The sequence below is a fragment of the Cynara cardunculus genome (genome assembly GCF_001531365.2).
Source record: "Cynara cardunculus var. scolymus isolate 2C chromosome LG 13, CcrdV1, whole genome shotgun sequence".
Classification (NCBI taxonomy): domain Eukaryota; kingdom Viridiplantae; phylum Streptophyta; class Magnoliopsida; order Asterales; family Asteraceae; genus Cynara; species Cynara cardunculus.
The window spans coordinates 3,041,046-3,064,909 of NC_037540.1; the positions used below are offsets into that span (position 1 = coordinate 3,041,046).

General features: G+C 34.3%; 3 protein-coding genes across 5 annotated transcripts; 1 reads left to right on the top strand and 2 right to left on the bottom strand.

Moving 5' to 3' along the window:
- Nucleotides 1-5,633: 5,633 nt before the first annotated feature.
- Nucleotides 5,634-7,303, bottom strand: LOC112524170. Its single transcript, XM_025133862.1, has one exon. The coding sequence runs from the start codon at nucleotides 7,301-7,303 to the stop codon at nucleotides 5,657-5,659; it is 1,647 nt and encodes a 548-aa protein (XP_024989630.1). The 3' UTR covers nucleotides 5,634-5,656.
- A 1,036-nt stretch (nucleotides 7,304-8,339) lies between these two features.
- Nucleotides 8,340-13,014, bottom strand: LOC112524106. Of its 3 annotated transcripts, none has more exons than XR_003070358.1 (5): nucleotides 12,587-13,014; nucleotides 10,140-10,368; nucleotides 8,933-9,099; nucleotides 8,560-8,696; nucleotides 8,340-8,454 (listed from the first exon to the last, which is right to left on the bottom strand). XR_003070358.1 is itself a non-coding variant. In XM_025133758.1 (5 exons), exons 3-5 carry the CDS (start codon nucleotides 10,366-10,368, stop codon nucleotides 8,347-8,349), a joined length of 474 nt encoding a protein of 157 aa, XP_024989526.1. In that variant the 5' UTR covers nucleotides 11,043-11,122; nucleotides 12,587-13,014; the 3' UTR covers nucleotides 8,340-8,346. The 3 variants fall into 3 exon arrangements, 2 of the variants coding, with proteins under 2 accessions (XP_024989526.1, XP_024989525.1); XM_025133758.1 differs by lacking the exon at nucleotides 8,933-9,099 and adding an exon at nucleotides 11,043-11,122; XM_025133757.1 differs by lacking the exon at nucleotides 8,933-9,099.
- A 1,606-nt stretch (nucleotides 13,015-14,620) lies between these two features.
- On the top strand, nucleotides 14,621-19,113 carry LOC112525402 (mitochondrial uncoupling protein 3). The gene is made up of 2 exons (XM_025135521.1): nucleotides 14,621-15,012; nucleotides 18,472-19,113. Exons 1-2 carry the CDS (start codon nucleotides 14,638-14,640, stop codon nucleotides 19,000-19,002), a joined length of 906 nt encoding a protein of 301 aa, XP_024991289.1. The 5' UTR covers nucleotides 14,621-14,637; the 3' UTR covers nucleotides 19,003-19,113.
- The last annotated feature ends 4,751 nt before the right edge of the window (nucleotides 19,114-23,864 follow it).

The window sequence follows — 23,864 nt, forward strand, 5'->3', positions numbered from 1 at the left end:
GGTTTGTACAAATTGAGTGGTTTGCATTTGATCGTTCCCCTATATATATATATATATATATATATATATATATATATATATATACACTTAGGATCATATGAGACCAAAAGTTTTTCGTGAGACCCGTAAGACCAATTTTCAACCATTGGATTAGATCTACAATATGAATATTCATAATCACAAAATTGCCACGAGACTTCTCAATAATCACAAAATTGCCACCGTGCAACTTTAGACCATTGGATCATTAGCTTATAAAATTGATCAATGAACATAAATTGGTCTTACGGGTCTCACGAAAAACCTTTGGTCTCACGTGAACCCAACCCTATATATATATATATATATATATATATATATGGGTCCATTCAAGGGAGAACTGATTAGTTTGTGGTAACTGTGAGATCCAATCCCAACCACATATCAACGGATAAATTAGGAAATTAGTAATTTTGGTAATTTGAGTTAAAATTATAATTAGAAGACATTATTTCGACCTCGTATCTCCAAGCTTCGATGAACATTATTTCGACCGGTACCAAGTAATCATTGTGATACACAATGTGATACCCATTTGTAGTATCAGTGTGATACCAACTATGATACCAACCCAAACCTTAAAGACAAAAATCAAATCCATAATCTAAATTTAAGGAATACATACCGATCATCCACGTTGTGATACCCAAAATACATACAAGATGCAATATGATACCCAATGTAGTACCAATTGAATTACCACTGTGTTACATCTCCAATCGACCACACAAATGACCTCGGTGTGATACCCAAACACATATATGATGCATTGTGATACCATTGTAGTATCACCGGAGGACGGTGACCGGAGGACAGTGGCCGGAGGACGGGGGACGGAGAGAGAAGAGAGGAGAGATGAAAGTTTTAAAATACCTAAAATGTCATTGCATTAAATTTTAATTCAAAATTACCAAAATTATAAATTTCCTAATTTATCTATTGATTTGTGGTTGAGGTTGAGGTTGAGGTTGGACCTCACGGTTACCACAAACTAATTAGTTCTCATTTGATTAGGCCTATATATATATATATATATATATATATATATATATATATATATATATATATATATATATATATATATATATATATATATATATAGGGTTGGGTTCACGTGAGACCAAAGATTTTTCTTGAGACATGTAAGACCAATTTATGTTCATTGAGCAACTTTATAAGCTAATGATCCAATGGTCTAAAGTTGCACGACGACAATTTTGTGATTATTGAGAAGTCTCATGGCAATTTTGTGATTATGAATGTTCAGATTGAAGATCTAATCCAAGGGTTGATAATTGATCTTACGGGTTTCACGAAAAACCATTGGTCTCATGTGAACCCAACCCTATATATATACATATACATACGTACATACATCTGTCAACAATATATACACATACATACGTATATACATACATCTGTCAACAAATTGGACATATATATATGTATATATATATATATATATATATATATATATATATATATATAGAAAGAGAGGACTAATGAAATGAGAACCATAAAAAAAACCATGAGAATCATGAAAACGAGATTTTATATGTTGTTTCACATTTTGTGAAATGTTGCATGTGAAAATATAGTAGTATTTTACAATGTGTATTTTTAATGTCTATTTCAATATTATTTGTTTCATAAGACTGTATATTCACATGCATTATTTCATTATGTGATACAACACATGAGAAGTGGTTCTCATAGCTCTCAATATTTTTTTGTTCTCATCTGATTATGTCATTATATATAATATATATGTATGGAAAAAATAGAAATGCATTTCCTCCGACTAAAATGGAAATAAATTTAGAACACATAATCAAAAATAATAATAATCCACCGCGATAATAATGACAAAAACATTGATAACTTAGTTCGAATGTATATCTGCAAAAAAATGTCAAATAAACAATAATAATGCATTTTTATGAGACAAAAGAATGAACAATATAGTTTTCACGAGTAACAATACATGATTGTATCCATATCATCTTGGGTCCTTATTTTTTATTTATTAACCTGGATATTCAACCCGCTATGCGAGCCAACTAATCACAGGACGACCACTCATTCTACGGATGACCTCCGTGGTCACAAAGAGATTTTTATTCTTCATTGGATTCTAGCCTATGACCTCCAGACACTTTTGATCTTTGGAGCTCAAGTTTATACCAGTCGGACACCACTCTTGTGGTTAGGTCCTTGTATTTTTGAAACACACATCATATATAGTAAGTCTCAATTGATTGGGGTTGTAAATGAACATTCAAACACCATTTTATTATTGAAATTTGTATCTATACTAGCCATAAACGAGGGTTTTTGAATTACAAGTTGTTACATATACGTTTTACATATGGTCAAGATTTTAACGCAAGGATATTAGGGGATTCCAGACGTGAGTTGTTACACATCTAGACTCACGATTTTAATAAAAAAAAATTAATTTAATTTACAATCAACATCTGAAAAAAGAATGGATTACATGAGAAAAAGGGAAGTTTATGTTCAAAGAACCTACTCAATTGTTATCTTATAACATCAATGCAAATGCCTTCAATAATTGAGGTTCCATTTCATCTTATACTCAACAACGACAAAATATAAAAGTTTATGAAAATGATGTTTTTGTTTTTGTTGTTTTCATTGTTTTCATTTCCACATAGGGCCAATGGAAATAGATATTTTCACAAGACTCCATAATAGCAATCAAAGCTATACCTCATTCCCCACCATCATATCCCTTCACCAATTAATGTTGACATCTCCAAATGTAACTTTTTTACATAAATAGTTATTGGATTTTTATATTTATTTTATTTTAATTATAAAAAAAACCCATTTTAATTCTTAGTATTTTCTTCTGTCTACTTATCTCTTCTTTTCTTTAAAACCAGTCCCACCATGAAAAATAAGTTCGATTTTTCTTTTGATTAATTTGGATATCCAACCCGCTATGTGAGCCGACCAATCTCATGGCTACCACCTGCTTTGTGATTAGACGGAGTCACCGTATTTGAACCTCCGTGGCAACAAGTGGATTTTTATTCCTCATTGGTTTAAACTTGTAATCTCAAGACACTTTTGACCTTTAGAGTCCAATGCTCAAAGCAATCAAACACCACCCTTATGGTTGAAGTTCAAATTTTATCATTGTTAGTTGTCTTGAATCATACAAAATTACGACCTCTAGATGGTTAAATGATGATTATATGGTTAATGTTTGATAGAATTTGATACATGGTTGCTTGAAGATTTCCGATTTTTTTTCATTATTTAGATCGAACAAAATAAAAAACTTAAAAAAATAATCTCGATCCAAGTCACGACTTACGAGTGAAAATTACCATCTTATGATAATTACACGATTATATTTGATAACAACTTAAACGGTTGCTCAATGGATATTCAAAAATTTCCAGCATGTAAATTTGAAAATAAAAAAAAGATAACGTAAAAGAAATTATCTCAATCCATTTTACGAGTGAAAATTTATGATCTCACGATGATTACATGGTATATACTCAATAAAACTTGATATCAACTTATCGTAAATTTATGATCTCACGATGATTACATGGTATATACTCAATAAAACTTGATATCAACTTAAGGGTTGCAAGTGGAAAAAAGAAACATCTCGATTCAAGTTACAAGTGAAAAGTTATGAACTAATAACAATTATATGATGATTACACGATAACTTGAATTATCGTGTAAACATTGATCATAAGACCATAACTTTTCACTTGTAACTTGGATCAAGATAATTTGAAATCCCTTGTGGTCACGGAGGTTCAAATGCTGTGACTCCGGGCTATCTGCAAAGCAAGTGGTCGTCCTGAGATTAGTCGCCTCGCATAGCGGGTTGGATGATATCCAGGTTAATAAAAAAAAAAACTTGGAGATCATTCAAGCAACCATAGAGTTGTTATTATCTACTGATATCCATCGTGAGGTCCTACTTTTCACTTGTATATTGGATCGAGGCAATTTTCTTGAAGTGATTTATATTTCTCGAGTTCTACATGCCGAGAAAACTTGGGGAACAGTTAAGCGACTATATAATTGTTATTAAGCTCTCTTCTTATGTAACCATTATGAGGTCTTAACCTTTTATTTATTAGTAACTTGAATCAAGATATTTTTTTTGAAGTTATAAATGTGGTTTGTTTGAGATCCATCGAGCTGCTATTGTAAAACTATCACAAAGTCATAAGTTTTCACTTGGATCAAGATGGTTCTTTAATTTGTTTATTTTTTTAGATCAACATATTGACAGAATTTAGATATCTGTCAAGCAACCATCAAGTTGTTATCGAGTTTTATCAAGTAAAAAACGTGTAACTGTTGCAAGGTCATAGTTTTTCGCTCGTAATTCGGATGAAGATTTTTTTTTAAAGTTGTTTGTTTATCGATATCTACATGCCGGCAAAATAAGTGAAAAGTTGTTTATTTTTTTTCATACGTGGAGCTCATTAAACATACAAACTCATTGTTCTTTTCTTCTTTTATACTTTTATCATCTCAAAATAAGTGTCTATATTTCTATTTTAGTTTGTCTTTAAAATAAGTATCCGCTTTCAAAAGTATGTATCTACTTTCCAATTCTAACCTTAATTATAAGATGATAGAAAATCTATTTTTCTACTATTAAAAAATATAGTACTTACATATTTCGAAAACTATGTACCTTTCTCATCACAAATATTTAGTTTGGGACAAGAAAACTATTGATATATTATTTATATGATCCGTTAAATAACAAAAAGAATTTTTGGGAACCAAAATTCAACGTTAACTAAGGAGCAGTTTACTAAACGCTTACCAGGTAAATGTTTACTAGGTGTTATTTGCCTTACCGGGTAAGCATGACAACAACCGAGAATCTTACTCGGTAAAAGGTATAGCAAGGATCAAGATCTTACCCAGTAAGAAGAATCTTATGAGGTAAAAGGCATAACAAAGATCAAGAATCTTATTCGGTAAGAGACATAACAAGGATCAAGAATCTTACCGGTAAGTGAAGGAGAAGAATCTTACCCAGTAAACTCTAACAGGGTGAGAGACACTTACAACAATCCATCTTGTTGGTCGAGAATGTTACCTGAAAAGGTAAATAAGGTGGTGACTCTTGTCAATAAGTGCTTACTTACCCAATAAGCATCCGGTAAACGGCCCGCTATAAGTAAAAAAAGAAAAACGGAAATAGTTTTTTTCGGAAAAGTTGCATTTAATTATCGACAGCTTGAAACAACCGATAAAGATTCATATAGTTACAAAAGTAACATCATCTACATTTTTTTACCTATTCAGTAAAAAGATCTTTAAAATTACTTTTATAAGACCTAACAATTCATCCATAGTTACAAATTTGTTGTCGTTTGTTCGGTGCTAACATTCTTTTTGTAATGTAATCCAATTTTGCATACATAACAATTTTTATAAGAAGCAAAATGGTTCTAATTTCTTTCTCTTTCTTGTATTCCAACATAATTTGGAATCAAACATGGAAAACAAATTAGAATTTCAAGAAAACTAAAATTGCCCAAATTAGAACCTAAAAGTGCAAATGAGAATTTACTCTAAACCCTAAAATTTGTCATTAGATCATCCCCAATTTGGTCAAAGAGAGTAGATTTCTCATGGCTTGCTTCTTCATTACCTTCCCATAAACTCCCCTTCCTAACTTCATTGCCTTCTCCATCTCCACCACTCCACCACCACCACCACCACCACCACCACCACCACCATTCCTCTTCATCCCTTCAACAACCACCCTTAAAACCCTCTCATCACCGCCAACGGCCTCAACCACGCTCTCCACCACTATCTCCATTGTCGGAACCTTCCTTCCCCACTTCATCATCAACTTCTCTGAAACAAAAAGTTCCGAATAAACCTTCCAAAATGAAGCTCTCAAATAACCCTTCATTCTACCTCTTACCATCCACCTTCTCATACTCTCCTCTAACTTATACACCATAGAACCAACATCAACCCCTCTTTCGTACCCCATTTCAATCTCCCCCATTTCTTGTTTTACCGAAATCACATCCTCAAATTTGCACCTCTTGCAATGGCAATCAAACCCCCAATTCTTTGCCATTTCTTTGCGGTTTTTCAAGGGAAAAAACACATCGAAATAGCCCATTGTGATCTCTTCACCTTCTTTTATATCCCTAGAAGCATGAACAACGACATGATCACCAATGTGGAATCTTTTGACATTAGGATTACAAGAATGGTTGATGAAAGAAGCTAAAACCCATATCCCAACACCATGATGATCATCATTTTTACCTGAAAATTTACTTGAAAATGTTTCTTCAACAAGTGAATTCACATCCAATATGCTTAACATAACTCCCATTTCGATCTTTTCATTCGAAAAGCTATAATCTTGCTCTAATTCAGGCCTAAAAGTACTTATATCAGGAACCTCGAGAGCTTCTTCATTTTCGCCAGCCGACAACTTTGAAAGCAAACAATGTGTTCTTTTGCAATTTGAGGTTGATTCAACAACTTTGTCAACAAAATTCTTCCACATCACCATTTGAGCATTTTCACCCACATTTTCCATCTTCGATTCGGGCAATATGCCTCTTTCGGTTGCAATAGCTTTAGTTACCAACAACAAAGAACCAGCATCAATGTTCTTTGTTGCAACCAAACCTCTGCCACTAATCTCAGATTTCTTGATTTCTACAGCACCAATATACTCTGCTAACTCAGGAAACTTCCCCTTAAACCCATTCGAAATCCAATTAGAGAAATCAAAACCTCCAGATCTTGATAAAAACTCCAGCTTTTTGCATTTTTCCAAATACCCATTTAGGGTTTCAGAGTCTGCATTACTGGGATGACCAAGATCTGCAATCTTGAAACAGTTTAAAGCCATACCGTATCGATCAAGACCGAGCAAGATCTTACCTTTACACATGAGGGTTTTGAAATGGGTGTTTTCAATCTGCAATGCTTCATCACAATCTTGGAGAGCTCGATCGAAATCACGGGTTTTTGACCTTGCTTCGGCTCTGTTGGAGAAGGCTAAACAGAGGGATTTTTGGAGCTTGGGGTCGGGTCGTATTTGGGGATTTGAAATGCGGGTTTGGCAGAGAGAGATGAAGTGGGAATAGGTTTGAATTGATTGTTCCCATTCTTCTCTAAGGAGAAACTCATTGGCTTTCAATCTGAGATGTTGCATCTTCTCGTCTTCTTCTGTGTTTGATTGTTGCTCTGCTTCTTTCATCTTCAATGGCGGTTCAAATCTCTCTCTCTCTCTCTCTCTCTCTCTCTCTCTCGTTTGGCAACTTTGGGTGTTTGTGAAAATTTGAAATGAAGGGGAAGTAACGGTCATATTAGTTAATCCCGATCAAGATTCCTCCTGTGATCGTTATTAATATTCATTTGAAAATGCCTTCTATAAATCTAACGGTCTAGTTATTTCCATTCAGGAGCTTTTGAATGATGACATCTATCAAAGTAATAAGTTGATTGGTGAGATAGAAAAGAGACCAAAATTTTTTTTTGTTAAAAAGAGAAATTGTAATTTATACATGGGTTAAGATAAATTCACTCTTATACAGGGTTGAGTTCACGTGAGATCAAGAGTTTTTTGTAAGACCCGTAAGACTAATTTATGTTCATTGATCAAATTTATAAGTTAATAATCCAATAGTCTAAAGTTGCATGGTGATAATTTTGTGATTATTGAGAAKTCTCGTGGTAATTTTATGATTATGAATGTTCAGATTATAGATCTAATCCAATGGTTGAGAATTGATCTTACAGGTCTCACGAAAAACCCTTATCCCAAATACTCTTATATTTGTTAAATGTACATTTATCTAATTTTCTCTTCACAAACGTCAAAATCAAGGGTTATTTTTTACATTCTCAATGCATAATTTGACTTAATTCTGTATAAAATACTTATTATAAAATAATTAATTTCAATTTATAAGTCATTAATCATGATTTTTGACTTCTTGTTTCCTAATCCGTTGGTAAAGACATTACTCCAAAAGCATACAAGAATGGGTATCTTATTCAAACAATGTAACAACCTTTGGCTTCACCTCACATTTGAATTTCAACCCTTACTTTTTTCATAACAATTTAAAATTAAATTTAAAAAAATACACATTTTAATTGGTGCAGGAACATTTAGCAACCCGAGTTTCATAAATAATAAAATATAACATGATTTTAATTTTAAATCAAAGTTAAAGATGTAGACTGTAACAACCTGTCTCACATAAATAGATAAGATGTAGACTGTAACAATCTATCTCATATAAGAAGATAATATGTAAACTGTAACAATACCACATGAATAGATAAGATGTAGACTGTAACAACCTCTCCCACATGAACAGATAAGATGTAAACTGTAACAACCTGTCTCACATGAATAGAAAATCAGATAATGAGTTCCTCATAAGTTTAAGGCTGTAGGCTATTAATAATTTCTACCAAAGTTGATTTGATGGTTATTTGACCAACCTGCTGCTTTAAGAGCATTAAATGTACAACATGCAAAGATATTAAGATATGTACGAAATCGACCAAAAAAGCCGCCTTAGGTTGATACCGTGTACGCCCATGAATAAATAACTTCATCAGGACCGTTACATCTTCGCCTGCAGAATTATAAGGAACATACATATATGTGATACAAAAAAAGACGACGACAAGTGTACAGTTAAACATATCCAAAGGCTCAGCCACTTGACAGCAAGATGTACTCACCAATACAAACAAATCTACCTTTACATCAAGTTATAAAAAACTCTTGCAATATAAAACAAATTCAACTACAGTACATAATAAGTATATCACATAAGCTGGATGGCCGTTGCATGGAGCAAGAGTGCACCTTCAAAAGCAAAAATATTGCAGAAGCATAGGCATCTTCAACCATGGAAGTAAATCCAAGACTTCTGAGATTATGAACAACCATTCCAATGTTCCTCAGTTTTGTTCAGACTTAGTATGAGTGCACCAAGGTTCTATAAACTTAGCATCCTCATCCTCTGGCTAAATCTGTCATGGGTCACTCGGCAAGACAAATAATCAGGCCTGTTCTTTTGGTATTTTCATGACTCATCTATTATCACTACTCAGATGATAGAAATAGAATAATGAATTCGGCGTAATTTTTATTATGTGACGATTTCAGCAGATGGTGGTGATGCTACATCAAGGCTTTATATTGAACACAACTCAAAGTTATATGGGAAATTAGCAATGCAAATATATTGAAAAGCAAGATCTGAGAACACTAAACTAACGAAAACCTTTGTTACTCTTTCATGAACATGCATATATAGTTCTTTTGCATTTAGATATAGTATCAACTTGTTTACAACTAATATTGCTAAAAGAACTTTAATCCCAGTATTATCTACCTATGATGTGTGTTTTACTGATGTAGACTTAGCCTTGACTGCTAAATCATATTTGAGCAATATTCAGGATAAATGCATGCATCAAAGGTCTATACATATATTATCTTTAAGTTGACCTTTGCTATGCAAAGTTATGTTAGGATTCTGAACATTTGCCTATTAACATGTTTGTAGAGGTACCACGTTGGTACTTCAAAGGAAGATTGGGAGAATTGAGTACAATCAGGGCTGGAAATTGTGAAGATAACGAATCACAAGATAAGAATGGCATAGAATCATATGAAAAAGGAAGATTGGGAGAATTGAGTACAATCAGGGCTGGAAATTGTGAAGATAACGAATCACAAGATAAGAATGGCATAGAATCATATGAAAAAGGTAAACACCCCACTCGATTTGGAAACATGGATATTGATGGAAGCTATGACCAGAAGAAATTTGGAGAACAAGTTAGTGAGGATTACAAAAGCTTACCTGAAAGCAAGTGCTAACTCAATATACAAGTGTCACTTCAATTATACTGACCTTCAGTTATTAATCTTGCCGAAAAAATGTATAACTTGAAAGACAGAAAATGCCAGATTAAGACTAATGTTTGTGTTCATAAATTCGAGGTAACAGTCAAGTCAATGAGAGCAAGCAGTGTGCCTAATTAACATCTCCAGAAACAAATACCTGGAAATTGTCGTGGCAAAGTGGTCATAAGAACAGAATAGACAATTAACTGATATTTAGAAAATAAGAACTTTTTCACATCTGAGGAGTGTCCTTCCATTGATGTGCTCTCTTGGCATAGCTGTAAAGACTTGACCAACATCAATAAATACTTTTCTTGGTATTGTTTCTCCAGTGATATTTCTTCCAAAGCTTTACACAGTAGTAATTCAACCTCATCCTCTTCCATCTGTTTGAAGATCCACCAAACTCAGAATCAAAAAACAACTACTATAATAGGCACACATATGTGCAAGTGAGGGTATATATGTATGTATGTATGCATTTATGTAGGTATATAATGCAGAAACTTAGGTGATTTAGATAGACCACACCTCAACACTTCCTAACACAATGCTCAAAGCTGTTACTTTGAAAAATAAAGATAAGACGGAAAGGCTAACTTGTATAAATAATCAGCACCTTGCAGCAAATGAACTTTTTCCAACACAATTTTAAGAGCATCTTTATTCTTCCTCACTAAGGGGAGTATAGAAGACCTAAAAAGAAACTATTTATGCTTCACGAGAAAAAGTTATAGACTAATGAGAGAACTTTCACACCAAATGTTGGACAGAGGAAGATGTAAGTTACATTTTCTTCAAATTTCCAGAGGAACAGGTTCATGTACATCAGCAAACTGCTCAAAGTTTCATGTATCTCACCAATCTTGATTTATAGACCAAGTAATTAACAAAATTTATGGTTATATGGACTTCAAATGAAAAAGCTCTAAAAATGTGTTGTTCATATGAAGTATTAATGCACATATCCAATCCCAAAGGAATTTTTTGAGCAATAACAGTTGAGCTGTGGGGCAATGCCAAATGCATATCAGATATGATTTAGCAAGCAGCAAATTACATGGTGAGTAGAAGTGTCAACATGCTATAAGCATCAAAATTCTTCCAAAGCTTCGTTGAAACATGTTTCTCTAACATGTCCTGTTCACGTGAAACAATGTTGCTGATTCAGATCAAAGAGTAACATGCAATACACATGTCAACAATAGAACCAACAACTACATTTAGACATTAAAAAGAAGAAGCAACGAAACCTCAACGAATATAACATACAGAAATACATATTTTGCTACACCTCATTTTAGATTCCTTGCTACACCATACATGATAGAAGTTTGATAAGCGAGATATGCAAAGAAATAGCTCACTGCTGTGGGCAGCAATGTCACTGTTAACAAGGTGGATAATGGGCATGTCATTGAGATGCATCTTGACATTCCAGAGAAAGAGTAGGAGAGAAATCGCTCGCTGTTGGCAACCAAAATGCAAGGTTTCTCCTCTGCTATACCTATAGTTCAGTACTTGAGGGATGGGAACGGTAGAGAAAGGACATGACCTATAATGCCCTTGTTGCAAGGTCTGTCCTGTACCAAAAAGCACCCCTCACATCCTATGGATGGAAAAATGTACAGTGTAGGATCTTATTCCAGGGTCAATTCAGGAAATCTAACATTAAAGAATGTAAGGTCCCATGCTTTAACTATCATCAAGAAAGCCTAAAAAACTCAGGTCTTGTTGAAAGCTTCCAATGAGGGGGCCTTTCTGTGAGGCTATATAGGAGCACAAAGAAGAAAACTGAATCCTGTCAGTTACAACAGAATTCAAAGCTTCCTAGCGTAGCTACCACAAATCCTCACATTGACATGAAAGATAGAACTTTCATGGCTTGGAAACATTTTATGAAATCATCAAGTATAGGTCAAATTCCTCCAGGCTCCAGGGAAATCACCTACTTCATCTGGTTCGTGGCTAGTATTATATGGACTGCAAGGAGATGATGTATTGATGTGTTTGATAGTTTACAAAATGTCTTGATGGTGTAGTGATTGTAACCCCATTGGTTTACCTATTTAACAGTATTAACCTCAACCTTTGTGTATTTCTGTTTCATCATGTTTCTTTAAACTTCTGAGAAACAGTTTTACCTGTCTATATATTGGCAACAAAAAGAGCACATCTCCAACGATAAGATCTCCACATTTTAATCTCATTGATGGTTTTCATAATAGTAGTTGCATACAGATTCTGAGAACTGTAGATATATCAGTTACTCCAAAACATAACTTACAGACAACAGTCTGATCACCAATGCGGTGGTTTCCAAGTGCAATTCAGCCAACAAACAACCTAGTTTATGTGAGATGCACCTATATTTTAAAATAATTTTGCCAATCAATAACTAAGTTCAGGATGGATAAATTAAAATGACACTTCATACTATTTAGTCAGTATCCAGGTAGCAATCAAAATTGCAGGATCAACATTCTTGTTTACGAAAACAAAATTATATCACCAAATATATATAATATACAAAATTAGGGTTGTAAGTTTGAATCAAATAAAAAACAACATAGTGTTGAAAGATACTCCAAAAGCAACTTATACCTAGAGGGATATTAGGAAGTGTTCTTCCACTAAAGATCGAAGACCATGCTTGCATAGACGGGAGACATACGATTGGAACTTCGAATAAGATGACGATAAGTCAGCATCATCACCTATGACGATCACTTCTGTTACCAAACATAAGCTGTTCCAGCTCTCCAAGATCTCAGCAATTGAAGCTTCGGAGAGAGAGTCTAAAACTCCCAAATAACAAACCGAAGATAATGCGTCTGCTGTCATTTTGCGGCGGGTTCAATACAATTAGATCTATTTAACCGATAAACAAACCCTAATTCAAAAATCAACAGCAGCAAAGAAACAGGGCTGCAAATTTGAATTTCAAGAACACTAGGTCGAAGTCTTGGAGGAAAGAATAGAGTTTATGAGTTATGACTGTGAATTTGCCGCCATGTTTGCTATTGAAACAGTACTTTGTGTTTATAGGCAATATGGGATGTCGGTATAGATTATAGACTATGCAGTTTATGCTTCCTGAGTCGGATCCGGGTACCGGTCAATAGAAATTTGAGTGGTAATGTTAGAAGGTTTCAGATTGGTTATTTGAAATAAATTATGTTTTTTTACAAAAATGTTTATCATTCTATTATAAGTTAGAATGATTTAAAATCTTTTAAAATTTCTTATTATCAGTTTGACACCAGTATAAGTTATTTATCCAAACAATCAAAAATGCTTATTACCAGTAACACAACAGAATAAGTCAATAAATTATTTTTATAAATAATTCCAAATAGCCCCTTAATATCTTTGAAGAATCATTTAAAAAAAGATTTGATCACAGATTTTTACCAAACAATCGTCAAATGCTTATTAAAACTAGTTTTCATAGATAAACTAAATTTAAAATAAGCTTGCAAAATAACAAAATTTTGAGTAAATTACGGATTTATTCTGTCATATGCAAATTTTTATGGATTTGTTTCTCAGACTTCATTTATTATATTTAAATTGAGGGTAAAATGGTTTTTTTTGTTATTTTTCTTTTCTTAACTTTTTTTTTGAATTAACAGTTTTGAATTAGGGACCAAAATGTATACATTGAAAGTTGAAGGACCAAATAACCAAATTATATAGGGGCCTCTTTTGTTAGTTTTCAAGAACAACCCCTCCCTAATACCCCATGCCTCTTTGATGATGACCCTAAACCAACTTGGCTACTCCGACGACCCTCACCTTCTGAGTACCTCTGGCGACCCCACCTACAATATGTACTTCGGTTAACCCAAACCTACTCCACTTTACTCTGCCCTTACTCAATATACTATTCATCTTTCCCAACAACACACGACATACATTGTGGGGGGCAAGTAACTGTAACATACACGCACACACAACAATTATCATCATAACACACACACACACCCCAAGCCTTGTTCTTCTTTTTTTGTGTGTCTTCGTGCGTATCTCTCCCCTCCCATGGCTTTCTTTCTTAGTCATAAGTACCTCTAGGAACACACACAATGAATTCCTTTTCCGTAGTGGGTTTGTTTGAAAAAAGGAGGAGGTTCATTGGAGTAGTAGGGTGCAGGAGGAGTACAGAAACAACAAAATTATCTAGAAAGGCCACAAGGAATTATTGACATGCAAAATATTTGTTTAAGATGGAGTAGGTTCACATTGACGGAAGGTGAAAGGGAGAGAGGGAGAGGGTGTTTGTTTTTTCAATTTCATGCCACATGGTGTTATTTATTGGTGCTTAAAAAATAAAATGTTAAAAAAAAGACATAAATGCTCTTAAAGTTAACGGAGAAAATGGATGGACGTTTGGTCCAGGGATCAAATCCAACAGAAAGTGCATACCACAAAGCTATTTTATGTAACAAATAAAATCTAAGGACTAAATCATATAAATTCACATACCACATGGACCAAATCTGTAATGTACTTTAAAATTTGTTATGTATAAAAAAAAAAAAAAATAATGGATAAAAGGGTTAATAACATGGGATGAAGCGAGTAATCCATGAAATCAGAGGAATGGGTTCGTAACTGGCTGCAAAGAGTAATTGATCGGGTTCTCTTCGATCTCCATGGCTCGGCAACAAACCCAGCCGAGATCCGAGGCGACGAACAAGATCGCACTGGCGTCGCTGTCTGCAATGGTGGCGGAAACCACCACCTTCCCAATAGATATAACCAAGACGAGGCTTCAGTTACAGAGCATATCCCATTCAACAACTCGCCCAATCTCAGCATTTCAGGTCGCCGCCGACATCGTTCGCAAAGAAGGCCTAGTAGGACTGTACAAGGGCTTGTCGCCTGCCGTTATTAGACACCTCTTCTACACACCGATTCGGACCGTTGGTTACGAGCAATTGCGTCACGCTTTCCTCACTGATGGTAATCTGTCTCTTTCTCTGCCAAGTAAGGCGCTCATTGGAGGGATTTCCGGCGTTATTGCTCAGGTACTATAAACCCTATTTTTACTTTTAGGGAATTGATTATATTGTTCTTATAGTTACATATGCATAATTTGGTCTGTATTTCACGGAGATTAATATACATGAATTAAGTAATTGGGACGAGAAAACATGCTAATTCCTTTCAGTAATATACAGTAGATGGAAAATCCTATCATCTAAGAATGTAATTACTAATTAGAGGATGCTTATAAAGTCGTAGAGTTGAAAAAGTGTATTTGATAGCAGTAACATGAGAAAGACCTTCATGGAAAGAGTGTTTGTTCTACAATAAGGAACTAAGGAAAAGCGTTCTCTTAGAGGCAATGTATGATAGGAGTTAATACTGACTAAAGGTGATAACGAAGGTGCAGCGAGTCAAAGATTACTTTGTTTCTCTAATCTTCCTTGTGTACCTTTCTCATCGGTAGCCTTCCCTTTTCATCACATGAAACACTGTTTGTTCTGTTGTGAAGGTCTTCCTTATCATCACAAGAAATTGATCACTCACTCGCTTACCCTTGTTCAAGATGGACTTGCGAATGTTGGGAAGTAGTCTATAAGAGTTCATATGACCCCTGGGCCTTTGCATGACACATGTGACAGTCACATCACACATGAGTACTCTCCTATTTATAGAGGGATCTGAGTTTTGCCATCCAAACTTCTGCAAATGGTGTCTAAAGCTGGACTTCTTCTTTTGAGTTGAATGCATTTGTTTAATCTCATTGTTTCTCTTGCTTTCTTACTTTAGGGCCTCCTTCAGAAGCACATTGATTTTAATGCAAAATGGATTCGTCTCACTTAGCGTTTATTGTTATTCACTTATGGTCCTCATTGCTTTTATTCTTTCTTTTTTACCTCTCCTTTTATTAGCCATTCCCTAAAGTGTATGGAGTAAGGATAATGGAAAATACCAACCAGGTGGGGATGGGTAGTTTGAGCAAGTAAATTCAGTTAATTGATGAACACTGGTGATTCAGAACCATAATTCTGCTAGAATTTGAAAGATTACACTATTTTAGGAATGATTACAACAGTATCGATCTGACTTTTGGTTACTATTTGTGAGACTCTCTCACAGGCTCATGCCCAATATGTGTTTACAAAATAAAATACCCTTCTGACACTCCTCGTCCTCCCCTTATATATACTAATTGCTAATGTATTCTAAAACAGAAACTCCCAGCCAAACTAACAATTTTTACCACCGCTTTTTGGACCTTCTAGAATGCCCTTGTACTACTTATGCATCGCACAACTATTATTAGGGGTATAACAATACCCGCCCCCAAACTTCCACCTTGTCCTCAAGGTGAGAAAAAATGATTCCAACTCATTTCATCAATCCCTTGACACTAGATCTTATTGCCAGGGTGTTCAAGAACAGAAACAACTATTGGATGTCCATCTTACGTTGTTGTCGCTTGTCCAAATTCGTCTAATTCCACCAATGAACCATGGGTTATTTTTCAGAAGCTCAGTTAGAACTGTACTCTGGCCTGCCATCATATGTTCCTTTGCACCATCAAAGTATAGACACGATCAACTGGAGACATCTTAAGTGTCCAACACTTTCTACTCCCATCTGGGCCAAAATGACTTTTACACCAACTTGGCATAGAAGAGTAAGACTTCCCAACCATGTTATGACGAGTAAGCAGGATACATCTAATATGATCGGAATCACCAATAGGTCCAATACAAACATTATTTGGAACAAAGGCGATATTCTTAGAGAATCATTTCGAAGCACAGATGCCCTAAATCTTTAGCAGCAAGAACGGGTGCTTCATCCTTGATTGATGCATCCATAAAAAAGTGGGGACATGTTGGTCCTCCATAGAGGTCATTTGCAATTGCTATGCTGATAAAGAGATCAGGATTCGCAGCTGTAGAAATCAATTAGCTCCAGCTAAGTAGCTAACATGATTCTCACAGAAACACCCCATCAACCTCCGCATGATGCTTTTGGACTTCTTCTCGGCTTCAGCTTCAAGGAGCTCCCGAATATAATTCATGAGAGTAGAAGTCCAGTAACGAAAGAAATCCTTTTTTGGATGTTCATGGCTCATAATCACAGGGGTCCTTTCATACAGAATTTTCAGGTACCTCAAGAAGGATAAATGTAATAATGAAGATAATTTTTGAACTAAATGAAGATAGATTACAAAAGAAGTACACAAAGATCTTACAAAGTTTAGTAGGATAAATGTAATAATCAATTATAAGAGTTCACAAAGGACATATGGTTGACCACCTAGCTCTAGAACAGGCTCCTGACAAAGAGGATCATAACTTTTCCTTTTTATACTCTATAAAATTCTTCACTAGGAGGATAAAGAGATAAGTGTCTATTATGTTTTTCCTCGTTATATATGTTGAAGATAACACCGTGGCAGTCCTGGAATCTCCCCAGGCTTGACCTTACCAATTATAACACAAAGATCCCAATATTGAGGAAATTTCTTACCCCTTTTTTCTAGAAAGTAAAAGGTTCAAATCATGTGTTATTTAAATATGAGAGGGAATCAGGGAACATGAAACATGCTCTTTCCCTAATCTTATAAAATGCTGCATGTATTGTTTCATGCTGACTTGTTATGTACAAATAGACCTACTGTGTATGAGAGTTTCTGTCTTTCATTATAAATCTGGCTTTCTTTTGATGCAAAAATTTAGGAGTGGCATGTCTATTTGGTTCTTTGTTACATAAAGGATCTCAAAGTTGTTGTCTGATTAAAACTGACTGCATAAAGAGATGCCCAGACAGTGGCTCGGTAAATAGAGACCAAAACAGTGGCTCAGTTAACTAATTGGCTTGGAATTTTGTGTTGTATTTGCTAATGATCAAGCAACTAAATGGAGATGCCCAAACAGTGACTCGGTTATCTCCGAGAGGGATAGAGAGGAATACCATGTTGACATACAGGGCACCAAGAAAGAGTAGAAAGGTTGCCTTGACCCTCAACTAAGGGCCTGTTCGTTGGTAGCTTAATGAGCTTAATGCGACACAACTTATTTGTTCAGCTAAACATGACATTTTGGTAGTGACTTAATGATATAGAAAGTGACTTATTCAGTAAAGCTTCTAGAGAGGAGCTTTATACAGAAAGCCAAAGTTTTTTTTTATTAAACATGCCCCTCCCAATAAAAAGCACGTTTCTCCAATGTATGAAAAACCCTCCCAAACAAAAATGTTTCGAATCCATACAGACAGATTAATTTCAGTTTTATCCATACATGACTCGATGAAAAGTCAACCAAACATCCCCCAACACTTTGGCCTGTGTTCCTAGGAAGGAGTTTTCTTGCTTGCATAGAAAAAGGAGAAAAAACACTAGTTGTGAGCTCTTGGCAATTGTAACCTGAAATAAGCAATAGACACCATTGGTTTCAAATTCAAATCACCAACATTCATGCTTAAGAAAGTATGGCACTCTGTTCTTCACCCTAATAATGCAGGTTGTGGCTAGCCCTGCTGATCTGGTTAAAGTTAGGATGCAAGCAGATGGCCGTATGGTTAGCCAAGGTCTCCAGCCAAGGTACACAGGCCCAGTTAATGCTCTACACAAGATTATTGGCAGTGAAGGCTTTAAAGGACTTTGGAGAGGCGTTTTTCCGAATGTTCAAAGAGCCTTTCTAGTAAACATGGGAGAATTAGCTTGTTATGATCATGCAAAACGATTTGTTATTCAGAAACAGATTGCTAGTGATAACATTTTTGCCCACACTTTGGCCTCTATGATGTCGGGCCTTTCAGCTACCATTATAAGCTGCCCTGCAGACGTCGTGAAAACAAGAATGATGAATGAAGAAGGTAAGTTGAAGTATAAGAGCTCCTATGACTGTCTTGTGAAGACGGTTAGATTTGAAGGATTAAGAGCATTGTGGAAAGGGTTCTTTCCTACATGGGCAAGGCTGGGTCCTTGGCAATTTGTGTTTTGGGTGTCTTACGAAAAATTCCGATTAATCGCAGGGCTTCCTTCTTTTTGACTAACATCTTTCTGATATTTCTTGATATTCTCCCATAGGTTTTGGTTCCTGTCTACTACTTCACAGGTTTCTTGTATTTAGTTTTCAGCCATTTGCAGGTTCTATGTAGAGAGAGGCTGAATTTGGATGTGCTATCTTTAGTTCTTCAGCCTTGAATACAGGAAATCTAAATATCAACATGATTCAGGTTATTTCAGTTCCTATTTTTGGAAATTGCATTTATCTTTCCCAACTTGTAAGTTGTTCAATTTCTAATAAATATGCAGTGTGGTTTACAATAGAAATGTATCTGAGGCTAATATTAAAAATTAGCAACCAAGTTTTATGAATCTTCTGCACTCTACCATAAATAAAACACTAGAAAGAAGAAATGATGCAACTAACTACATTCTAATGCTTCTTGACATACTTTTATCATAATAGTTAATTTTCTTTAAAGGGGAGTTTTGTTTGGTTCAAATCAAAGTTCAAAAAGACGTGAGGCGTGGCGTGGCGGCGAGGTCAAGCCTCAAGCTGTACATGCCACGGCAAAGACGCGACGGTTTTTAAAGCGTGATATAAGACGGCAAATTTGTATGTCATATATAGAATTATATATATAGATATATGTTCTATGTATATTATCTAATCAAATGATGATGTTATAAAAATTCATTTTAGAAGTAGAAAAATCATATAGACTATTATTATAAAAATAGGTTTTTGATTAAATATTCAAAATAGAACTTAGAAAGTTAATTTTACAACTTCATTTTAACCGTGAGTCTGTAACGTTTATGAATTTGTGAAACTGTAAGTGATGTGATTAATCAGATCTATAAAAATGTAAATTATACAGTGAAAGGTGTAAAAACATATTTAATGGCGATTAGGTTGACTTCGGGTTTTCTGTTTCTCTTTTGTAATCATCAAATACGACCAACTGTCTCCCGATCCAACGCTCGTTTTTCGTAGCTAATGTTGTTGGGTATGAATGCTACTAGGTGAGTTATTTACTTGTCTGTCTGTAAATGGAACCTATCTTTCTGCTGATCATATGCAATAGCAATGCATAAATGTGTCCATCTCCCATCTACTCATGAGTACTATCGTACATTTTCTTGAGTTAAATGTCCATTCTATGCAATCATCCACATATGCATTAAGTGCTTATAGCCTCTTAGAATGTAGATGTTGCTGACCAAGATGCTAACAAGAGGCTTTACTTAACTGATCAGGACATCTTAGCTAATTGAAAAAGTTGGATTGAATAGATATGCTTTCTACATACGTTATATGTATAATTTGCTGGATGAAACAACCATGTCCCATCATAACAACGAGCATAAAAAAACATACATGGTCTCATACAGTAACGAAACTAGAAAGTTTATGACGGGGTTGCAATCGGTATCTACCTATCCGACTTGTGTTAAATGCTTACAAGTTATAATCGATCCCTTTCTATTTTTGGTAACATCTCTTTCTTCATTTATGATTAAACATACACGTACCACTTTACATTTATAATCAAAGTTATGTCTTATTCAACTCAAGAAGAAACTTATAATAATTCTTATCTAGTTTATAAGAATATTCACGTAAAGTATCTCCTCCATGCTAACCAGACCAATTCCCGATTAAACTTAATATAAGTCTTCTCATTTAGAACTTTCTTTGTGGACTTTTTGTGATAGTTTTTTTTTTTTTTTTGGGTAAAACTTTTTGTGATAGTTGATATATGCTAAAGTTGCACTTAGACTGGTTCAACTTGCTCGGGTCTAAAAGAGTCTAGTTAGGATTTCTAGTCCGACACATTTAAAGAAATAGAAAAATTCGATGATTTGGAAAAACTGAAAAGTAGACTGGTAGACAGTAGTCTAAATGCTCTCCAAAGTCTGAATCTGTTCAAGTTCTTTTATTCGGTTAAAAAAACCATCAATTGTCATCCAATTCGACTAAAAAGACCAATAATGAAACTTAACGGCTGTTAACCAAACACTTACCGGGTAAGTGATTACCATAAAATTTAACACTATCACTTACCCAGTAAAACTCATCTTAATGTGGTTTGGTAAATGCTTATCGAACAAACGTTTGTTAAACAGTGTCTTAGGGGCCGTTTACCAAACGCTTACCCGGGTAAGCGCTTACCAAGTAACATTACCTCACTGCATGAATATGGTAAAGACCAATAATCTTACCCGGTAAGAGCGAAACAAGGACCAAAAGTTTTACCCGGTAAGTGAGGGCGACGACTCTTACCATGGTAAGTGCTTACCGGGTAAATTGTTGTATACGATGTCGTTTTGGTGAACTAAAACTTAGCCGGTAAATAAATAATAGTGTTAAATTTTACCGACAAACACTTACCGAGTAAATGTTTGATAAACGGCCCCTTAGTTTGATATTATTTTATTCGGTCCAATAGTCGAGAGCTGATACAATGTACTCGCCTTTTAATGCTATGACACACTTGCTTGTAAAAGAATTTTTTTAATTAATAAGGTATAACTACTGCCACTCATTTCTTTCATATTTTACTTTTGCAAATTATGAAATCTTTTCACATTAACCTTTTCTATTATCAAAATAAAAAATGTTTAAGTTTATTGGACTAAACAATTATATGTTATAAATGAAATTATTGCAATAAATTTATAAGATGTTTTAAAGTTTTGAAAAACTTGTTAAGACATACAAAAACGTTCTATAAACTTATTACAACACTTTTATATACTATGTTTGATCTTATAAATTTATAGCGTATGATCAACTTAAGTTTTTAAGGCGTATATGAGTCTGAATATTGAACATGTGTAGAATAAAATGTCCCTTTGTCCAAAAAATAATAAAATTAAATATTTATAAAATAGTCTGTATAAAATAAAATGTACACGTACGGTAAAAATGAATTCCTGGTGATATCCATTTATTATTCTGTTTCTATGTACCATCACTATCAAATTAAATAAATAAAAGTAAATTTGTGTTGGTAAGTTGAGTAATGATCCATTAAATTTAGAGTAAATATAATATATTATGTAGGTAGATTTTTAAACGATAACCTCTTAATTTTATGATAATACGAAAGTTTTTTTTTTTTTTTAAAATCATACGTGATAATACACGTACGTGAAGTGACCTGATGGAGTGTGGGTGACTTGGCACACGAGCTAGCCGCTAGGTCGTCCGATTATCTGATTTAGTATCATATTTGATGGACTATAATATTACATGTGTGTCACAATACACGTCATAGAGTAGAATATCACATGCAATTGACTATAATGGAATAACGTTCTTGTGTTTTCATAAAATAACTCGTTTGAACCGTTCTTTTATATATATATATATATATATATATATATATAGAGAGAGAGAGAGAGAGAGAGAGAGAGAGAGAGAGAGAGGGAGATTCAAACAAGAATAAGGTCAAAGAACGACAACCTTGGTGCGAGCGCGCGCACGCACGCTTAGCCCGACGAACTTGGAGGGTTGAACGTTCCTTAATTACATATGACTTTTACTACAAAAAGACATGTGATATAAGCATTCTTGTATTCTTTAACTTTGGCATGTGTTCTCGCTTGAACCCTCCTATCGCTTAGAGGTGGCCAAAAATCAGTCTTGGTCCGGACTGGACCAAAATGAGTCCCAGTCCCAAATAGTGATCTCGTAACCGGTCCCAATCCAAATACTTAAGTTTAAAATAAAGTTTATATAAAAACAATTATACATCATATATAAAAACGTTACAATAAATGTATAATATTTTTAAGACAATTTTAAAATAAAATAAATCGAGGAACTAAGGACATTCAATTAGTAAAGCACCAACACCTAGGGGTGTTCATGGGTTGGGTTGATCGGGTTGAAGACATTTGAATAACCCAACTCAATGCTTGCGGTTTGAAAAAATCTTAACCCAACCCAATCCAAACCAAAGTGCAACCCAACCCAACCCAACCCAACCCGTACGGGTTGGTCGGGTTGATACTTTAATATATTAAAATATTCTTCTAACCTTGAATATGTTATTTCTCTACTCATAATTTCTTTTTCATCATCAACCATTTGATACAACTTATCCATATTTTTTACATATATCACATTCAATTAATTTTCTCAATTTACATATATATGTTCACAGTTACTGAACATATATATAATGAATTATATAGAGATATGAATAGATTGAAAATAGGTGTATATGAAAAACATACATGATAGTGTAATTGTCTAATGTATATATTAGTAGAAATTCAACAATCATATTAAATCCAAGAAATAAAAGGATATCCGGTTCATCGGGTTGGGTTTGGTTCAAATAATAGTAACTCAATATCAACCCAATACCTACGGTTTGACAATTTTATAACTCGATTAGACATCAGATTGCTTCGGGTTGGGTTATTTTGCGTTGGGTTGATCGAGTTGGTCGGGTTTTTGAGCACCCCTACTAACATCCCCCTATAGGGTCAATATATTCTACTATCAATGAAACCGAAAGCTTGACCAATACAGTATTTATTTGAATTTATTTGAATCTTGAATATAATGATATATCCGATTGTCCTTGTTAACTTATTTATAACACTTTAAAAAAATATCAAATAATCAAATTCTCTATAAAAAAACATTCCAATAGATTTTTAAAGTTAAAAGAAATAAAAATAATGAAAATTATTATGAATGCTCCTGATATGCAATGAAAATTATAAAAGGGTATTAGGCATTTCTTTGACTCTAATAAGCAAAAATACCTTTAAATTGAGGTTATTTGGAAAAAAATATATTTATTCATCAGATTTTTTAAATAACTTTATAAAACAGAAAAAAAAACGAGAAGATGAAATTCTCGAAATTTAAAAAATTCATTA

Bases quoted from the DNA above. Each gene is read 5' to 3' on its own strand.
- LOC112524106 (XM_025133757.1), bottom strand. From the start codon at position 10,368: ATGGAAGAGGATGAGGTTGAATTACTACTGTGTAAAGCTTTGGAAGAA. The intron at 8,697-10,139 runs GTATTTGTTTCT...ATAATTCTGCAG, and splicing joins TTTGCCACGACAATTTCCAG to GCGAAGATGTAACGGTCCTG. The intron at 8,455-8,559 runs GTTGGTCAAATA...CATGTGAGACAG, and splicing joins TAATGCTCTTAAAGCAGCAG to GTTGTTACAGTTTACATCTT.
- LOC112525402 (XM_025135521.1), top strand. From the start codon at position 14,638: ATGGCTCGGCAACAAACCCAGCCGAGATCCGAGGCGACGAACAAGATC. The intron at 15,013-18,471 runs GTACTATAAACC...CTAATAATGCAG, and splicing joins TTTCCGGCGTTATTGCTCAG to GTTGTGGCTAGCCCTGCTGA.
- LOC112524170 (XM_025133862.1), bottom strand. From the start codon at position 7,303: ATGAAAGAAGCAGAGCAACAATCAAACACAGAAGAAGACGAGAAGATG.